This window comes from Rousettus aegyptiacus, unplaced genomic scaffold (assembly GCF_014176215.1).
Source record: "Rousettus aegyptiacus isolate mRouAeg1 unplaced genomic scaffold, mRouAeg1.p scaffold_m13_p_4, whole genome shotgun sequence".
In the NCBI taxonomy this organism is placed as follows: Eukaryota; Metazoa; Chordata; class Mammalia; order Chiroptera; family Pteropodidae; genus Rousettus; species Rousettus aegyptiacus.
Window position 1 is genome coordinate 153,042,889 of NW_023416307.1, and position 20,246 is coordinate 153,063,134.

The 20,246-nt window shown below is 59.1% G+C and overlaps 1 protein-coding gene across 2 annotated transcripts in view; it reads left to right on the forward strand.

The window, feature by feature from the left end:
• Positions 1-963: 963 nt before the first annotated feature.
• LIMD1 (LIM domains containing 1) overlaps positions 964-20,246 on the forward strand; it is a 55,711-nt gene continuing 36,428 nt past the window's right edge. The window contains exon 1 of one of the 2 annotated variants that reach the window (XM_036219923.1): positions 964-3,062. In XM_036219923.1, the coding sequence (XP_036075816.1) occupies positions 1,670-3,062 (1,393 nt within the window). In that variant the 5' untranslated portion in view covers positions 964-1,669. The remainder of the gene's footprint in view (positions 3,063-20,246) is intronic. The other variant, XM_036219922.1, reaches the window with a different exon arrangement.

A 20,246-nucleotide genomic window follows, 5' to 3' on the forward strand; every position in this document is an offset into this window, starting at 1 on the left:
TCTACATGTTGGGACATTCTTAAATTGACAAGGGTTTAAGCAAGGAAGTGACTGGTCTGGTATTCGCCTTAGGATCACTCTGGCTGCTGTGTAGGAAGTGAAACCTCCCCAGTCACCTGAGTTGATGCAGGGAGCCTGGGGCCATGCGGGGGGTGGGGGTGGGGTGTCCAGGAGTCAGGCTGGCTGCACCCTGAAGTCGCCGGGATCTACTTGGGGGTCAGGAACGCTGATATGAATGAGGCGCCACCCGGGCATGCTTTTTTGTTGCTGCCCTGAGAACCTGAAAAGCGCTCACTCCGGAGAACATGACTTCCCCCGCCTTTCAGAGTACTCGGGCTCCCAGCCACGCTTTGCTGGTCACGTGGGCAGCTTGGACACTTCCCTTCCGTGTCTTAGTCTCCCCATCTGTCAGAGGGGATGTCGGGCCAGCTCAAGGGTCGCAATCTAGGGCTCCGAGGTGCACCTCGGCAAGATGGGCAGCAGGCATGGCCGGGGCAGAGGCGGCGTGGAGCGGCACCGCGCGGCGGCTTCCCGCTCGGGAGACTGAGGCACGGCGGGGCCGGGCGCGGGCAGCCTGGTGGTTTCTGAGACTCCCGCGAAGTTCGAGCCCACGTCCCGGGCCCACGCAGGCGGCCCGCGCCGCGCGCCGGCGTCTCCGCGCGGAGGCCCGGGCCCGGCGCTGCCCGCGGCGGGGCGCGGCCGGGACTCGCAGGGCGCGGCGGCGGGGGCCCCCCGCGCCATGAGGGGGCGGTGCGCGGGCGCCAGAGCGGGACACGCCTTCCGGCTCCGCAGCCCGGCGCGGGGCCGCGGCCCGCCACCGCCGCCGGGCAGCCGCGCGCAGCAGACCCGGCCCCGGGCGCCCGCCCCGCGGCGCGCCGGCCCCGCCCCGCGGCCGCGCCCCCGCCCCCCGCCCCCGCCCCCCGCCCCCCCACCCCCGCCAGCAGGCCCGGGACGTGCCCGGCCCGCGACCGAGCGGCGGGGACGGCGTCCGGCGCTCTCACTTCCGCGTCCCGCCGCCCTCCGGTCCGCGCGCGCCCAGCCACCGCCGCCATCGGACAATAGGCCGTCGGCCCGGCGGCGGGGAACCTCCTGCCCGCGCGGCCGGCCTGCGCGCGGGGCGCCGCGCTCCTCTCGGCGCCGGCCGCGATCGCAGCTCCGCGGCCGCCGGGGAAGCAGCGGCCACCGCGCGCCCGGGACGTGCCCGCGCCTCCGGCCGCCGCGCCTTTGCTCCGGCCGGGCAGGTCCGGCGGCCTCTACACCCTCCGCGCAAGCCGGCCTCACCTCGACCTCGTTCAGCGGCTGCCGCTGCTCTGAGGGTTTCCGACTTTGGTTGCTTAAGAAGGGTGTGATTTTTTGTTTCTATTCTTTTTCCATTTATGATTTGAAAACGAGAAAAGAACACACAGCCGGCCGGGACAGCGAAGCGCCACCGTCTGCCCCCACGTGGACAACTCCAGGGAGAAAAGGAGTTGGAAACTAACTTGGTCCAGCTGGCTTGGAGGCCTCAACTGCGGCTGGACTCCAAGGCCTGGGGTCATGACCCTGCCTCTGGGCAGGTGGAAGGCTTTACCTGTCCTAGGCTGGACTTGAGCCCCTGTTCTCGCCAGCATTAACCCCTCTGATCCCTCCAAAAACACACATACCCACACTACCAGCACGGGACTGCGACATGGATAAGTACGACGACCTGGGCCTGGAGGCCAGTAAATTCATTGAGGACCTGAACATGTATGAGGCCTCCAAGGATGGACTCTTCCGAGTGGACAAGGGTGCAGGCAACAACCCCGAGTTTGAGGAAACACGCAGGGTGTTTGCCACCAAGATGGCCAAGATCCACCTCCAGCAGCAGCAACAGCTCCTGCAGGAGGAGACCCTGCCCAGGGGGAGCCGAGGCCCGGTCAATGGTGGGAGCCGTCCAGGCCCACAGGCCCCCCGGGAAGTTGGTGTCGGCAGCAAGCTGACCCTGGATGGTGCTGCCAAGCCCCCTCTGGCTGCCTCCACGGTAACTCCTGGGACATCCACCACCATGGCTGCTGGGCAGTCCCTGTACGCACCCCAGGAGCAGAGGGCCAGGCCGTATGTCCGTGGCACAAGGCCTGGGAGCCAGGACTGTGGTTCCAAGGAGAGCCTGGTGGTTTCTGAGATGTCTGCTCTCCATCAGCCGGGCCCCTGTGAGGATCCTTCCTGCCTCACCCACGGAGACTATTATGACAACCTCTCCTTGGCAAGCCCAAAATGGGGTGAAGAGCCGGGAGTGTCCTCCGGCATGAGGCCGGGTGTAGGGAGTGGGTGGCCCGGCCCCCCAGGAAGTGATCCGGCCCCACCCAGACCCTCCAGGGACCATCACCTGTACCAGCCACAGCTCTCTCTGAGCTCCGGCAGCAGGCCGTTTGAGAGTGGCCAGGATGGTGTCGACGGCCGCAGCAGTGAGAAGCCAGCGGGCCTTTGGACCACGGCCTCTTCCCAGCGGGTGAGCCCTGGCCGTCCTTCCCCAGGTCCGGAAAACGGGGCCCTCCTGGGGCCCGCTCAGCCCAGGACCCCTTCTTTCTCAGCACCGCTGGCCCTGGGCTGCCCCAGTCAAGGAGCAGTTCCAAGAACAAACTCGGGGTTGGGGAATGAGGTATCAGGCATGATGCCCAAACCAAACGTGGACCCTCAACCCTGGTTCCAGGATGAGCCCAAATCTTACCTTTCTAGTTCTGGCCCATCATCCTTGCCAGCCAGCATGGACAGTTTGCATTTGGGTCCGGCCCCTGGGCTGGGACCCAAGCCTGGCTGCGCAGACCCTGGCATTGGTCCCAAGCTCAGCCCCACCAGCCGTGTCCATCCAGTGATGTCCACTCTGCCTGAGGTACCTTGTAAAGAAGGTCCCCCTGACTGGTCTCCTGATGGCAGCCTGGGGCCTGTGCTCCCGGAGAGCCCCAGCCACAGAGTGAGGCTGCCCTGCCAGACCCTCATCCCAGGCCCTGAGCTTGGACCCTCTGCTGCCGAATTGAAATTAGAGGCCCTCACCCAGCGTCTGGAGCGTGAGATGGATGCTCACCCGAAGGCCGACTACTTCGGTGAGTGAGAGGCTGGTGGCTCTGCCCACAGTGGGTGATGGGGTCCCTACCAGGGGTGCCGTAGCTTTCCTTGAGTGGCTCGCCCCCTTTTCTTTCCCCCCCAGCTTCCTCTTTCAGCTGTTGCTTTTGATTCAGAAACTTGAAAGCATCCCTGGGTAGAAAGCGGATCTTGCAGCTGGGGGCTACCCATGTGCGAAGGGAGAAGCAGGGTGGGATTGCTCATGACTGCTTTCAAAAAAAGGAAGTGCTGTGACTTTGGTTTTCAGGGGTTTCGGGTATGCCTTAGGGCCTCTCGCTGTGATTGGCTCATTCAGGACTTGAATGGCAATAGCTCTGTACAGCCGTGTGCGTGCGTGTGCGTGCGTGTGCGTGTGTGTCTGCAGGTACCGTGTGCAGTGGAGGCAGGTGTCACAGGAACGTGGAATACTTGGTTCCAGACCAGTGATTCTCAGGAGTGTAGTCTCTGGACCAGCCCCATCTCTTCACCTGGGAACTGGTTAGAAATGCAAATTAGAGGGCTCCGCCCAGACAGACTGCATCAGGGACTCTGGGGTTGGGACCCGGCAATCAGCGTTTTCACAAGCCAGCCAAGTGATCCTGACGTTTGGGGAAATTTGGAAAATTTGAGACCTGTGAGCTAGGTGCCTACAAACTCAGCACCCCGACCCGGGTCCAGCCCGCAGCCAGGTTACCCCAGCAGTCATGGGTCACGAGAGGATGGAAGATGCGCTTTGCCGCCTTGGCGTAAACGTGCAGATTTTGTTTTATTCTTTTTTTTAAAAAAAAACCACAGACTCCTGGAGACTGCTGGCTTCAGCCTTTTTCCCTCCACACAGGGTCTGGAGGCAGCAGAAAAGCGGCTCTTTTCTGTGGAGCAGTGATGTAGCCATCTCGCAGGAGAGCGAACTAGAAAGACAGCCTATTTTTAGAAGAGTCTGAGGGTTTTTTTTTTTTTCTGTTTTTTCTGTTTTTTTTTTTTTTTTTTTCCATTTTTGAACTCCGGCGTCTTGGGGTCACGATTGCTCCCTGTGAGGCCAGAGAGCCCTGGGAAGCCAAGTCCCACTGGGGTGGCAGCTCTGCCGCGTGGAGGGGAGCAGGGGCAGGGCAGGCCCCGGAGGGGAGGAGCCCGGCCTGCCGCTTTTGGCCTGTCCTGTTTTCCGTGAACATGAACGGTCGATTCCGTCCCCAGGTGCTCGGAGGGAGGGGTCCAGGCTCCCGTGGTAGCACTGTGTTCTTGCTCCTCCCGAGAACCACCCGGTGACCAGTGACCTGTGACCAGCGACCGCTCTCACACCACCGCGGGCAGCCAGAGGTCGGGGTGATGTGTGTTGGCTTATGAGCGCATAGCACCATCTCACTGAGAACCGTCTCTCTTCTGCAAATCAGTCCCTTTGGGAATAATGCTTAGCTGGCTGTACTGTGGGTTTTTTTTTTTTTTTTTTTAACTTAAACTTTGAATCTTTAATTTCAAGCTCACTAAACAACAAAACAGCAGTCGCGTCTTTCCAGGGAGGCGCATTTACACTCGGATCAGGGTGGGGACACTGGCTAACGCCATCCGTCCGTTCAGCACGTTTTCACTGAGCACCGACCGCCAGGCCGCGCGCTGCTTAAGGCCCTGGGGTGCAGAGGGAGCAGGACAGAAACCTCTGTCTTCCCAGAGCAGACAGCCGCTTCCAAGGAGAGGCAGAGGGAGAGGAGGGGACGGGTCCTGCAGGGGTTGCCGAGGAGGGGGGGGGGCGGTTCCAGTTTTAAATCAGACAGTCAGGGATGGTCCCACCCAGGAGGTGGCATTTGAGCAGAGGCTGGAAACAGGTGAGGGGGCGGACTGTGCATCTGCCCAGGGAAAGCGTGTCCTCAGCAGGGCAGACAGCAGGAGCAGAGGCCCTGGGGACCCAGGCGGTGCCAGGCGCTGGGCTGTACACACTCGACGTGGACTGTGCAAGGTACTTGTCACAACGACCCAGGGAGGCAGGCTCCGTCGTTGCTATGCCTGTGTGACTGACAGGAGGCTGGAGCTCAGAGGGGCCACCCGCCCGACGTCTCCCGGGCGATGCGGCTGTTGCGGGCGTTCGAGCGCCACCATTCGGCCACCAGCCACGCCGCCCCTGGAGCCTAGATGTAAAAACCTTTCATTCGTTCATTCCCTCGCTTTTACGTTTTTTTAAATCAAGGTAAACTTCATGTAACGTAAAACGAGTCATTTAAAAGGGACCAGTCCGGCGGCATGTGCTACGTTCACAGCGCTGTGCAAACACCACTTCTGTCTAGTTCCAAAACGTTTTTTTTTTTAATGGTAAATACTCTTTATTTGATGAGGTACCTAAACCACGCTAAAATGCCTTTAAGTGAAAGGCGACAGTTTCGATACAGGGAATTTCATTAAATTGGCATAGTTAGGACCAAAAAGATGGAGTGGACATTGCCACCTTATCTCCGGCCCTTGCCTTTTTAGCAGGCCGGTGAACACCACCTGAAACACAGCCAGGTCTCGCGGTTCCACGAGACAGCAAAGGGATTTCCTCAGCGTTGAAACGTATTAACGTAACCGGCTGTATACATCTAAATGTAAAACCAACCTCCTGCAGGTGTTCAGACGGCCGTCACCGTTCCTGTGAAAAACCGAACCTTACTAATCGTGTCCAGTCGTATCTTTCTTTAGAAGGTGAAAACAGGGATAGCTCTCACGGAACCAAAGTTACCATCGAAGTTCAAAAAACTGATCGTATTCGTTTAACCACAAGCCGATCTTATTTCAATGAGGCCTGCCCTAGAGAGATGTTCTGTTGGCCATTCGTGATCTCGGCTCCGGTGTACGAGATCAATTTAAATATGGCACACATAAAAAAAAAGTCATGCGATTTACGTTTTGTAATAAATAAGGCAGTGGCCCACTACTACTCCTTAGTAGCCTTTTTGGACAAGCTGTCAAGTCTGCCCTTTCTCCAGGCTCCTTAATGCCAGCAAAGATCAGTTTCGTTTCAGGGGTGTACTTCTTAGGGTTCTCCAAGGACTCCGTCAGTGTCTCCCCTCCCCAGGGGATGTTTTGTTCTTGTTGGCATCGGTGTAGGAAAATCCAGGGGCCTGACCTGTCTTCCGCCTGAACGGACCGCAGAGACTTGGCCAGTCGCGGGCTTCCCCGCAGTACGGCGCCGGGCGCTCTCCTGCACAAAAATCTCCTTCCCCTTCTCAACGCCGCCCATTTTTAAACCGCCTTTTCGTCGCCTGCGATACTGAGAGCCACGCTCGCAAACCAGACGTCCTGCTCTCCCCCAAGACACTTTCATCACCCCAGAAGAAACCCCGTGCCCATAAAGCCCTCGCGTCCCATTTCCTTCTGCCCCCAGTCCCTGGAAACCTCCAACCTACGTTCTGTCTCTGGATTTACCTAGTCTGGATATTTCATACGAAGGGAGTCGTTTTATTTATTTCCCGACTATGCGTTACACTTACATGTAGAAAATTCAAAAGATGTAAAAACAAATATGGGGAAAACTCAGCCTCCCTCCCGCCCCCATGTCTAGTCAGGTGTCCTGGGAACGACGAACACACATAGACGTGACTGCGATGTGCGTGTCGGTCTGTCGGCCACGGTGAGGCCAGCCGCCCACCTGCCCTCTGCCTTTGCCACCGAGCGTGTGTCCCGTCAGTTCTGCGTCGGCATGTGTCGTGTGCGCTCCGGGTCGCCGTTGTGTGGCCGTGCCCCGGGTTACGTGAGCAGCCCTCGTGGGGGACCCTTAGAAGGGGCCACCTGCCAGGTGCAGGCGGAGCTGTGGGACGAACGCCCAGGGGTGCGATTGCGGGGCTGGGGGCTGTGCGCCCTTCAAATGCTGCCTGGTTGTGCTCCTTGGAGCCTGAGCCATGTAGGAGAGGGTCTGCCCCGTGCCCGCAGCGGCCGCCGAGCCTCCGTCCGCACTGTGACCGGCCGTGTGGCAGGGGAGGAAGTCGGTCATCAGAGCACCGAGCAGTCGGTTCCTGACCCAGCCTCGCCTGGGACCTGGAACAAACCCTGTCCTCCACCAGGCTGGGAGGCCGGGCCCGCTGGGGGCCCGCCTGCCACACAGATGCCCCTTCCTGCCCTAGGCCTGGCGTTGTTTGAAAGATTTTGTCTATTTAATAACACACTACATTTGTTAAATAATGATGAACTTTTCCTTCCAACTAGAAGGATATTTGCTGATCCAGGGCCCTTGCCAGAGAGAACCAGGGTAGCGGAACTGTCTCCGCCAGGGTCATCGTAATTCTAGCCAGAAGCAGAGCAAAGTGGATGTGTTGGTTGGTCACCTAGGCCCCGCCCTGGATCGGACACAGGTGTCCCTGTGGGTATTTGGCATCGTGGGAAGAGCTTGTGAATCTCCGCCACCACCTTTGAGAACGCTGAGATCTGAAGACACCTTGGAGTCCAGTTATTGATCAGTTCGTCCCCGAGGACCCTTCTGGCACGTTCCATGGCCGTCTTTGGGGGCTGGTGCAGCGTGGTGCTAGGGAGGCGCTTCTGCCCCGTCTTCCTTCTCCGGGGTCCTGCTGTGGCCTCTCCGCGTGTTTCTGTCCGTGAGGAGAGAGCGGAGGGCAAAGTCCTTCCCAGGCCTGGCTCTCGGAAGACGCCGCCCGGAGCGGCGTGGGCGGCCTCTGTTTCGGCCCCGCCGCCGACACCGCAGGGGAAGCAGAGGGCCTCACGGCCTCCGTTTAATCTTTCCCACCTTTTCCGCCACGGTGTCCACCTGTCTTTCACGCTGGGCCTCTCCTCCCTTTCCGAGGAAAAAGGGCACAGGCTGGGTTTCCTAGGAAGCTGACTGAGACGGAGTGTGGTGTGCAGGTGGCTTTTAGGGGTGTGGGGGGCGGGGAAGGAAGCAGGGTGGGCAGCGGAGCAAGCCCGGGCCGACCCCGCTGGGAGCACGGGAGCCGGAACAGCCCCTCAGAGATGTCCCCAGTTGGGGCGAGGCGGCCTGGCTTTCACTCTACCCATGGGTCAGTTGTCAGATGTGGGTTGCCCTGGGAAGGGGGTGACCTCGGGCGAGGCGGCTCTGTGCCGTGGTGCTGACAGGGGAGGGTCCGCTCCTGGCTGCACCCCCGGCATCTGGGCCACACGCCCTGGAGAGGAGGAGGGGCTGGGTGGCATGTCACAGCGTCCGCCGTGGCCCCCGTCGTGGAGCAGATCAGACCCCGTTCATGGCGACCCTGGGCACCGCGACGCTAATCCCGGTGACCGACTGCCGAGTGCCTGTGCCGCACCAGGCGTCGGGAAAGTGCTCGTGGGCACCGTGCTCGTGTAGCCTTCCCGGCCAGGCTGTTCTCTGTCCACGCCGAGCCACGGAGGCCGAGCCACGGAGGCCGGCCTCGCTCAGGAGCACGGGCGGAGGCGGAGGTGTTGTCACGCCAGCGGGGACGCTGACGCTCGCTCGGCGGCGCTCGGTGGTCTCAGGTCTGAGTTGGACGCCCGCGCTCTGCCCCTCCGGGTCACCGTCCACCCCGCTGCTGCGGGGGCGTCAGTGGGCCCCTGCCCTCCCCAGGCCTGTGCCCACGCCCAGCACCTGTGCACCTGGAGCGCCCTCCACTCTCCCTCCCTGCGTGGGTGGGTCCGGGGATCGGTCACTGCCAGCACCACCCGGGGGAGAATCACACTGCCCCGAGGGGAGAAGGCTCTGCCAGCTCCGTCGGGCACCAGGGGGTGGGGAGGCAAGAAGTCTGTTCCCGGGTCACCTTCACCCGGTGCTGGGTGGACGGGCCGCCCGCCCCTGCAGAGGGAGGAGAGGCTGGCTTTGACCTTCTGTTGCCTTCTGGACGTCCTGCTGCAGTATTTGAACTTAGAAAATCTTAATAGAGACCCGCCTTAGCCCTGGGAGCCTGAAAACTGGTGTGACTCCTCCTGGGAAGGGCCCTGCCCTTGCCAGGGGCAGGGAGCCTGTCACACTTGATTGTGTTTTACCAGCAATGCAGGAGGTTAAACAAGCAGTTTCAACAAGGGACATGGAGAGGCCCTATTCGCTCCTACAGCGTGGAGCTGTTCCTGCAGAAGGCTCCCAGGGTAGAGCCGTGGCCGGGCCCGTGGCAACGCAGCACGTGCCATGTGCTGTGTGGTTCTCGGCTCTTTGGCCAGATGCAGAAGCGTTTCCTGAGCTAGAGGCCCGTTTGCTCTGCACAGTGTGTCTGGTGAAAGCGAGATTAGAAAGGACCAAAGATCTCCTCTGGGAACAGTCGAACCTGAGGCGCCGCTGCACTGCGTTGCTCACGCACCCCAGGGCCTTTGGAGACCCTCGTTCTGGCTAACCTTGGGGTCCTCGGTGCGGAAGACAGCTGGGAGCACTTGGTGCGGAAGGCGGCTGGCAGCACCGGCCGCAGGGCCCAGGGGCCTTGTGTTTGCTGGCCTCCTCCCAGGCCTCCTCCCAGGCCTCTTCCCAGGCCTCCTCCCTGGGCTCCTGTGATGTCTTCGGCGGTGCTGGGTCTCAACCTGGGTCATCGGACACAGGACAGTGGCCTCGGGGCCCGGCACTGTCGGCTGCACATGATGGGGGCTTGGTGACGTCTGTTGAAGGAATGGAGGGGCTTCAGTTGGGGTGCGAAGGGGGAAGGAGAAGGGGGTTTTGGCTGGGGTTATGGCTCTGAGATAGTTTTGCTAAAATTTGCCGAGCAGTTGCTCTTTGCCCGGCACCTCTCAAATCATCTCGCAGGCACTCACTTGCTTAACCCTCCCAACAGCCCCATTTCATTATCCGCGTTTTATAGGTGGGGAAACTGAGGTACACCGGAGCAACCCACCTACTACGTGTCACGAAAGAGCTTTGTTTCGTGCGAGATCTTGACCACCGCGCTGGGTGTCCTCTCAGCTCGTGGGAGCACGGCGGCTTTCCGACGAAGGGAACGGCAGGGCCTTCGCGGTCACGCGTGGGTCAGGGCTGAAGGCGCCCCCTTTCTCTGGTGAAGCAACAAGGAAGGCAGGGCCTGGAGGGGCCTGGGCTGGCGGGGGCGTGGGACCCACTCTTGCAGCCAGGACAGCCCCCGCGTCCCAGGCGGTGACGGAACCACGGAGACCCAGAGATGCGCATGGCCGCGCAGCGAGTGGCCTTGACCACCCACAGCCCCGCGGGCCCCCGACTTTTCATGTTCCTCTGAAGGCCGTGGGTTAGGGCGAGGGAGCCATGCTCTCGGGGCGCCTCCCCAAAGCGTTGCAGGCAAGGATAGGGGTGCGCCAGCCCACAGTTTTCTTGCGGGCAGCCAGGACGCCTCGGCCGGGGTCGATGTCAACCCCGGGCCGAGTGTTGGATGCAGCTACGCTTGGGGCCCGTCTGGCAAACTGAACAGAAACTCTCCGAAAACTAAACAGGCCTCCGACATGTCCAAGGCGCGTCGACAGCCGGGGAGCACTCGCCAGCAAATATTTATATCTGCTCCAGGTTTTGTTTTTCATTTGTCCCCGCCCAGGGTGACCAGCTGGACACGGAGTCTCCGGGGCACGCTGGAAGGCTGGAGACTTTCTGCTTGAGTGTTCCAGGGGGAATACTTGAGGGTCCGTGGCCAGGTTATTTTTAAGTTTTGAGGGCCACGAGTTTAATGTTGACCAAATTCCTTCCTCTTCCGTCTTGTTCTGTGGCTCGTCTCTGCGTGTCCCAGGAGCGTGAGGACTGGTTGGTTACTCATGGTTACTGACAGTCTCTTGGGAGTGTATCAGGGGGCTCCATCTTTCTCTCCACACACACATATTTGTAACATATAGAAAGTTCTGGAAGTCTGCCATGATGGCTGTCATTCAAAAGAAGAGGATTGAGTTTAGCGGGGATCTGCCGTGCAGCTGATCCCAGGAGGTGTAGAGACCCTGGGCGTTTGAGGACCGGATGGACAAGGCGCCCCTCTCACGGTGCAGGCTCTGAGTCACGGCAGGCGCGATCGCGCCAGCCTCTGGGCCGGACAGCACGTGCCGGACACTCCGGCAGACAGACAGCAGCGGACTCGCCTTCTGCTGCCCGAGGCCCCTCTGACCGCAACAGCAGCTGCCCTGTCCTTCGAGCCTCCTGTCGGCTGAGCGGATGGTTTCCTTTCAACGATGGAGCCAGCCCATTCGCTCACGCGGCGGCCAGGGCTGGCCCAGGGCTTGGGCGGAGACTTTGCAGCTGCAGAAATGTCGCCTGTTCTGCTCTCCTGGCCCCCACCTTAGTTCGCGTTGTTTCCTGATGATGCAGTAGGTACTGAATTTAGAAGGAGACGGGTTTCAGGCAGCCCGGCTGACGGTGGCCGTGGCCGGGCTCCAGGGCATTTGCCGACAGAGCTGTCTTCACGTCCAACGTGCTGGCGGCCGGGGGAACAAGTCGCAGGTCTCCCTGTGCCACCTCGGGCGCCCGGCTCTCCTTTTCTGCCTGGGCGTCCTCACCTCATGGGGAGTAGGTGTCCTGTGCGCATTATCATTCCGTTTCCTGTCCTGTGCTGCAGCTGAACTTGGAAGAACAGCCCGCACGCAGCAGAGTGGAGGCGCCTGGGGTGGCGAGGGCGCGAACCCCCGTGCGCGGGTGGACAGGCCCAGGCAGCGGGCCAGTGGGTGGCGATGCAGGCCCGGCCTTGCATCGGCCCACGAGGTCCTCCTATGAGATCATCGTGCCCCAAGCAGGGTGACTCAGAGCGGCCCTCCCACCAGCCCTGCGTGGTCATCGTTGTCCTGGCTCATGGAATCAGAAGTCCATTCTTTGGGGGCAAAAGATGTAAGCTGTATGATAAAGAGGCACCGAAGAAATGAGGACAATGAGGGAAGAAAACCCAACAGCTAGTGATAAGATTCAGAATAAAGTCACCAGGCCCGGTGTATATGGAAGTTACTCATGAAGAATTTGTGGAGTGAATGACTCACGGTGTGTATTTATAATGTTATGTAATCAGAATGAAAGATTGAAGCGTTTGGGTCACGATGCCGCTGCCCAGCACGTGTGAGCCAATGCACCGGGGATGCCGATGCGATTTCTCCGTGACTCGTGCCCGGCGGAGGCTGTGACGCCCTGGGCTGATATTCGTCAGACCCGACACCCTGTCGGGGTTGAAGGATGAGCTTATGGGGCAAGGACTGGGTGACGTGGCTAGTGGCGGGTGGCCGGACACGGAGCGAAAGCTGAGCAGGGGAGGTGCTGGACCTCCAAAGTCCATACACTCGGAGACGCCCCGTTCCCTGGACGCGGCCATATGCCGAGGAGAAGGGAATTTCAGCTGGTCACGTGAGACCTGCCTGAGTCTCGGGGTGCTTCCTGTCTTGCTCGGGTGAATGGAACCCTGAAGCTGGGCTTGTGGCCCTGAACCCCGAGCAGGTCACTGACTTCCCTGCTGGGTCCCCGAAGCTCTCACCTGCCCCTCGCCTCAGCCCTTCCCCAGACCGTTCACCCACCTCTGTCCATCACCACGTCCAGTTCCAAGCCCGAACCACGTGTCCCCTCGACAGCCGTTGTGCAGCACCTACTGGGTCCAAGAGACCGAGCTGGGGTCAGTGGGGCTCCCTGTGTGCACACCGTCACCCAGACACTGTCACGTGCATTCCACACGAGCAGGGTGCTGTTCTGGTCACCGCTGTGTCTCTGGGGCCCAGGGCAGTGTCTGGCACACAGCAGGGTGCTCAGCAAGTCCTTGTTGAACAAACGAGTGACCATGAGGCCAGTGGAGGGACGGGGACATTCCCCGACGCCCTTCTGAGTGTCAGCGCTTCAAGTGGGGGTGTTACCGCTGCTGGGTCCCTCATGCCCACGTGCTAGCGAGCCAGGGGCACCAGGCATGTCGTCCTGCCCCCTCCCCCTGACCAGGAGTTACTCAGGTGGGCTCTCCCACATGGGGGAAGGCGCCCTGGTGACTGAGGATTGGAGGGGCCGGGAGAGGTTGGGATGCCATGGTTTGTGTGGGTGGGAAGTTTGCAGAGCTTAGGGACCCGCTCACCTAAGTCCTGGGGGTGCTGGGATGGGAGCAGGGAGCGGTGCTGGCAGGAACACCTGTCCTTATCTGAGAAGCCATTTGTATCACATGAAAATCAGAATTCGAGGGGTGCTCGTGGGAACAAAAACCCACGTAAGTGTGTCCGCCTGGGCTGGGTCTGCCGTGGGCAGACTACTCAGCGTTCTCGTGCCTCAGTTTCTCTGTCAGGAAAATGGGGATACGGTGGTGGCGAGGGCTAAATTAATTTGTATATGTCTGTACTGCCAGTACAGGAGCCAGTAGCCCAGGCCGTGCTAAGCCCTTCGACAGGTGGCCTGCGTGAACCGAGGTGGCTCTATGTGGAGGGGGAAGTGAGTAGCTCCTTCATGTTTTTATGTTGTTTAAGTGAGAATACTTTGGACAGGTTGGGCTAAATAAAATAGGTCATTAAAATTAGTTTCCCCTGTTTTCACTTTAAAGTGGTACTCGACAATGTAAAATCACAGACGGCTTGCATAGTTTTTCTGTTGGACGGGGCCGTGCCGGACGAAGCACTTGGAATGGGGTGTGGCACATGCTGATAGCTTACTTGTACGCACACGCACACTTACCATCATTATTTTCTCAAAAATGTCAAAGCATCTTTACCTTGTCCCATCTGAAAGCCGAGCTGAAGTGTTTTGTTCAAATCCACAAACGCTTAAACAAAAAGTTGTACTTTGTCCAAGGGAGACTGATTTCACGCCCCCCCCCCCCCCGCTCCCCACGAGCCCGCCGAGGCTCTGATGGAGGCGGGAGGGGTCCTCTGGGGTCCTCAGATGGTGTCTGCATGGGGCGTGACGGAGCAGGTGGTAATGTAGCTGAGCCAGTTTTCCAGAACCTTCAAGGCACCCTCTGTTTAGTGAGTACAGGCAGGGTGACCACAGAGACCGCCCCTCCCCTGGCTGTGGTTAGCGAAGTGAAAAGCGTTTCCTGCGGAGAGCTGGGGGAAGGGGCCGTCACCTTTGGGATGGGGCTTCTCCGGGGCCCCAGCTGACAGGCCATCCACACCCCACACCTCAAGCCGGGCTCTGGAGGCCTTGCCTCGGCGTGGGGGAGGGGCCGCGCAGCTCCCAAAGACCCGATTGTGTGGGGCGTGGGGCCTGTCCCGACCCAGCCGAGGTCCCTCTCAGGTGGCCGGGCGCAAACAGAGGCCCTTTGTCGGCCCGCCGCGGAGGTCCGTGTTCGAGCTGGCAGCCCCTCCTCTGCCCTTGGCCCGCCGGTGGCTGCCACCTGGCCAGGTTGCCCACCCCGGGCGGTGGGCACGAGGGCGTGAGGAGAGGCGGCTCTGCCCGGGTTTACGCCCAGGGAGCGAAGGAAGCGCGGGGTGAGGAACGCTCGGCGTACCCCGCGTGGGGTGGTTTTCATCTCTGCGCGGTGCTCGAGCACCCAGGCCGCCCTTCAGCAGCGAGGCCTCTTCTGACCACCACGAGCCCGCCCCCTTCAAGGGGAGGGGCCGCGGACCCCCGCCTCTCCGCGGGAGGGGCGTCCAGGAACCTGTGGCTATGTTTTTCTAAAGTTGCGTTTACCTACAGTGCAACGTGTAGCCCCGTGAGTTCTGACAGACGCATGCGCCCAGGAAACCCATCAAGATGCAGAGCGGTTCCAACCCCAGAATGTCCCCTCGTGCCTCCTCCCGGTCCGTGCCCGCCCCCAGGCAGCCCCTGTTCCGATTTCAGTTTGCCTGTCCTACGGGGTGACATAACAGATCCATACGGGATCCACTACACGCGACCCGCATTACTCACAGACCCCGTATTTGTGCATTTGCCGACTTGCTAACATTTATTCGTGACCCCAAATCAGGGCTCACAGCTCCTGAGCGATCCCCTTGAGGACAGGTGTCGAGCCCTGTGACGTCCGAGTCACCCACACACGTTCCCGGCTGAGGTCCCGTGGGGCGACACTCTGCTTGTGTGTGCTATTAACGAGCGTCCTTCCCATGGTCCGCGTAGTGCCATGGGGTTTTGTTTTTTGTTTTTTGGGTTTTTTTTCATTTTTGCGCTCTTTGTTGGTGATTTCTCTGTTTTAAGTGGCCCCCAAGCACAGTTGCTGGAGTCCTGCCCGATGAGAAGGCCGTGGAGAAAACACGTGAGTTAGATAAGCTTCGTTCAACATGACGAATCAGCCGCATGCACCGAACACGGTGTCGTTAAACAGAAGCACAGACCCACGCGGCTCTGTGTTGACCGGCGGGTGAGCACGTGGCCCGAGACTCACGGGGACCTAGCCCTGTGTTTCCTCTGGGAGCAGTGGTTCAGTGTTCGCTAACTCGGTATCGGCGGTGACTTCATGGAAGGTAACTATGTGCATGAGGAGAATCTCCCGAAGTCACACGGCGGGGACCGTGGAAGGCGTGGACCCACGTGGCGGCTTCTCCAGGCCTCTGTCCTGCCGTGCCAGACGGGCGCTGCGGCCCACGCGGTCCAGGGGTGCCCCCTGCTCTGCAGCCTCGGCGGCGCCATCTTTGCCTCTGGGCCAGTGGCAGGGGGCGTCCCCCTTTCGTGTTTGCCTCCTGGCAAGGTGGAACACCTTTTCGTATGCAGATTGGCCATTTCTGTTTCAGGTGAGAGCTGAAAAAGCCACCTGGGCTCTGAGTGGAGAGACCAGAAGCCATCAGGGCTGGGGGCAGGGTGCAGGCCTTGCTCAGGGGATACCTCGAACTCCCTCCCTTTGGAGAGTGGAGGGTAGGGAATGATTGAGGCCAGAAAGTGGGGGTGCGCTGGGCAGTGTTGTCCCTGCAGGCAGTCGGGCGAGGCTCGCTGCAGCTGACAGCCCCTGGGAAATCACTCTGGGAACTTCCCACTGCCATGAAGTGTTGAAGCCGTGCTTGGCTTTGAGCAGCTTTCAGAGTGAAGAAAGCAGACTGGCGCAATGACCCCGTCACTCAGAATGGCCTGAAATACTTCCTCTGTGGCTTGGTGGGAGCTCACCGCGTGACTCGGGAACGTCGGGGCGCATGGGGAGGAGGCAGAGGCTGGGAGGCGCAGGAGGCCAGGTAGGATGTGGTGTGTTGCGTTTTCTGCATCCATGGTTCTCAGCCTTGGTCGCACCTTAGCATCACCTGAGGAGCTTTGGCCCCACCCCCAAATTAGAACTGATCCCTGGACATCATGATGGTCATCTACACCGATTCCTACCACCAGGCTTGAGAAGTGGCCATCTGCATGTGTGGCGGGAGCCTGGCACCCACTGCCTCCTGGGGGTATGTGTGTGTGTGTGTGTGTGTGTGTGTTTGATCTTAGAGTTTGACTAGGAGGAAGACAGCTGCTGGGGTCCTTGGTCCAGCTCTGCCCCAAACACTTGGCCCCTTTTCCAGAATTTGTTGACTCCCAGAGCTGCCCAGGTCCACAGGCTACAACTGAGAAAAAGTCTTGCTCAATTTATGTTCAGAATAATTTATTCAGATGATAATCCATTTGGACCCACCCTACCCTGCCTGCCCCCTGACCTTGCCTGGATGCCCTGACCCGCCTCAGCCGGCTTTCGGCACAGTAGCTGGTTCGTGGCTGCGTGACCCCAACAATGAGGAGGTGCCTCCACCAATGTCCAATCGGGGTCGGGGCAGCTTCCGGAGGGCTCCCTTCCAAACTGAGAGGAGCAGTCGCCCAGACCAGCCCCACATGTGAGCTGGGGGTGCAGGGCCACACTCATTGGCCAGCCTGACGGAACCTTTATAGTTCAGACCTTATCACGACAATGAAAGAGGCTGGCTCGCTCGTCACCCAGGTTGGCCGTTGAAGGAGGCCTCCAGGGTCCTCGGCGTGGAGGTTTCTCAGGCAGGAGCAGAGGCAGCAGGGGGTAGCGTTGCCTCAGAGGAGGCCACTTTGCGGGTCCCCTTGTCTGTGATCCGGCCTTTGCAAGGCAGTGGGGGGGGCGGTGTCCTGGCCCTGAGCCAAGTTTGTTTTTTGGCTTCGGGTGTGCGAAGATGATTGAACACCAATTCGGGGTAACTATTTCACAGGGAGTGCTGCTCAGGCCGGGCCGGGGGACAGTGGGGAGGTGTCTGCCTTCGATCAGTTCTACTGTGTCACTCATTCTCAGAGTCTTTCTAGAACTGCTGTCGGGGGTCGGGACAGCCCAGGAGGCAGAGTGGTCTCTGTCCCGCCTCAGTCGTAAAACTAAGCGGTTTCCCTTTGGTCTGTTACCTATATTTAAGGTTCTTCTGATACTTTTTTTTTGAGAAGAGTTTCTCCCTGTTAAGCCATTTGAAAACCTCGTGCACAGGGTTAGGCCGGCCTGATGACATTTCTTCACCGGTGCCCTACTGCGGAGTTGAAACAACAGTGACAGTGACAGTGACCACGCAAATAATAAAATGTCAAATTCCTTCAGGAGTAAAACTTTCCGTCTAGTTCCGGTGGATTGAAAATCGTTCAGGAAGGCCTGTTATATTTCTTGTGCCTCCTAAAGGACGTGACATCACAATAAATCACAGCGTCAGGAGCGTCGGTCACCGGTACCCAGTTTTTCTTCTGTGTCACACAGAAGACTGTGTGTCAAGCTGTGGACAACGGCCCCAGTGCCTGGCCCGCCCAACTCCAGCCTCCTGGGCGAGAGTCAACCTGGGAGGGACAACTTGAGGGTGACATAGGGTCTTCATCTTTCGGGAGGTCGTGTGTGGGAGCGGCCCCACCTGTCTGGGCCCCTCAGCAGGAAGCCTTGGCCTTCTGGGAAACTGCAGCCCCCTTTTAAACCCTACCCGCTGGCCTAGACGTGGGGCGTCTTTCTGCCCCTGTCGTCCTCGCCAGCGCCAGCTCCCTGGCTCACACCATCCCTCACCACCCCCGCCTGTGTCCCAGGGGTCCCCTCTGGAGTTTCCTTGCCCCCAGTCCTTCCTCCTCCAGCCCAGCTGGCTCATCGCTGTGCATGAATCATCCCCCAGCTGCGCACATGCCTCTGGCCTTCCTGCCTCTGCGCCTTCTCCTACCTTTTCCTGAGCCGAGAACACCCTCCCCTCCCCCGGCTCCGGCTGTTGGACACATTCAGTGCTTGTTTGGCACCTAATGTGTGTGGGGCGCTCTGCCTACCTTCCGTCTGTGGGGATACTCACACATATACAGCCAGGCCCTGCCCTCAGCAAGCTTTTTTTTTTCTGATGGACAAGAGGAGATGTACATGACTAGCCCCACCTAGGAGAAAACCACAAGCCATAAATGGAGGTGGGCGATGTGCTTGGATCATCCCTGGTGGCTCTTTGCCTCCGTTGTACATCTTTTAAAACAGGAAGCTGTCCCTTGGCCTAGCCCTTTCCTGTGGGAATATTATGATTTTCAAAAGATTCCCGTTCAGCCACTTTGGAAGACAGTTTGACGGCATCTTACAAAACTAAACATATGCTCACCATACAAGCCAGCTCCTTGATATTTACCTGAGTGAACTGAAAACTTACCTCCACGTGGAAACCTGCACACGGATGTTTATAGCAGCTTTATTCATAATGGCTAAAACCTGGACGCCCCTGAGATGCCTGTCAGTAGGGGAATGGGTAACTAGACCGTGGTCCATCCGGACAATGGAGTATTATTCAGTGCTAAAAAGAAACGAGCTTTCAAGCCACGGAGAGACATGGCGGAACCTTAAATGCATATTGCTAAGTGAGAGAAGCCAACCCGGAAGGCCACGTACTGTGGGATTCCAACCGTATGACACTCTGGAACAGGAGAGATGGCAAAGGGGTCGGCAGGTGCCAGATGTTGGCGAGGAGGGACAGGCGGAGCGCAGAGGGTCCTGAGGGCAGCGAGACGGCTCCGGGTGACATGGGTGGATGCACGTCACTACACATTTGTCCAGGGCGCAGAACGTACACCACCCAGCGCGACCCTCACGTACACTGCGGACTTCGGGCGATGGCGACGTGTCGGTGTAGGGGCATCGTTTCTCAGACGCGTGCCACTCGGGCGGGGCGGGGGTGGGGGTGGGGGGAGCCGATAACGCGGGAGCTCTCCGCACCTTCCATGCGGATTTGCTGCGGACCCGAAACCGCTTTAAAGCGAGTCCTACTTTAAAAAGTGCCAGAAGGGAGTAAATTACCCCCCCCCCAAGTCCCCGCCCCAGTCAATTGACTGTTAATGTTCCCAAAGGCCCACCCAGTTTCGCAAGCTCTCCAGGTAATCCCATGAGACAGAGGCCCTGGGTGCACACACACGTCCTGCCGGGGTCCCTCCGTGCCCGGGACCCCCAGGCCACCATCTCTGGCAGGGGGCGAGGTAGGCTTGACCTCCACCGCAGAGCTGCAGCCAAGAAAGGAGCCGTGCTCCCGCCAGGGAGCTGGTGTTTAGGGACTCACTGGCGCCCCAAGTGCGAAATGTCGAGTGTGGAGCCCCTGGGACCTCTTCTTCCCCCTCGCTCCCTCACCACCTCGTGGGAACGCGGCGGGGGGCACCGCAAAGGACACGTGGCGTGAGCCCCACTTCACGCCTTCTCCTCGCCTTCGGACTGCAGTGTCTTCATCTGTAATGTGACGACGACGGCCGTTCTGTGGGACTGGAAGTGAAGAAACAGGTGTAAATCTCGCAGCGTGTTTGCCGGGCACATCTGGTGCCCGTTAGCGCCCCCTGGGATAACGGGGACTGGATCGTCCTCCTGCCTGAAACGCCCCCCCCCCCAAAAAAAAATCACACACACAAAAAGCAAAAAGCAAACAATATATGAACCAAAGGTTTTCGAGAACCCGGGCGTCAGGGGACGAAGTGATTTTTGGAAGACGGGAAGGAAATGAGGCGAGCCCTGTGGTCACCGTGGCAGAGCCCAGGAGACGCCTTGAGTCGAAACGTAGCTAAGAGTCCGGGGAGACTAAGGCAGCTGGAGTTTGTAGGACTTTAGCCAACTCTTTTCACAGCACCTATTTGACAAAGGACTTGTATCCTCGTGACTCAGCAGAAAGAAAAAAATAGGCAAAAGATTCGAACGGACGCTTCACCAAAGAAGATATGGGATGGCAAATACGCATATGAAAAGTTCACATCATCAGTCAAACCGTCAGTCACTAGAAAAACGCAAATTCAAACCACAATGAGATACTACTGCGTACCTATTAGAATGGATAACATTTAAAAGGCTGTCGTTTCAAGTGTCGGCAAGGCTGTGAAGACACTGGAACTCTCGTAAACTGCTGGTGGGACTGTAAGGTGATAGAACATCTGTGGAAAACAATTTGGTGGTTTCTTAAGTTTAACATACACCTCCCATAAGACCCAACCTATTCCACTCCTGGGTCTTTTTCTAAGAGAAAAAGAAATATATGTCTATACAAACATTTGTACACAAGCA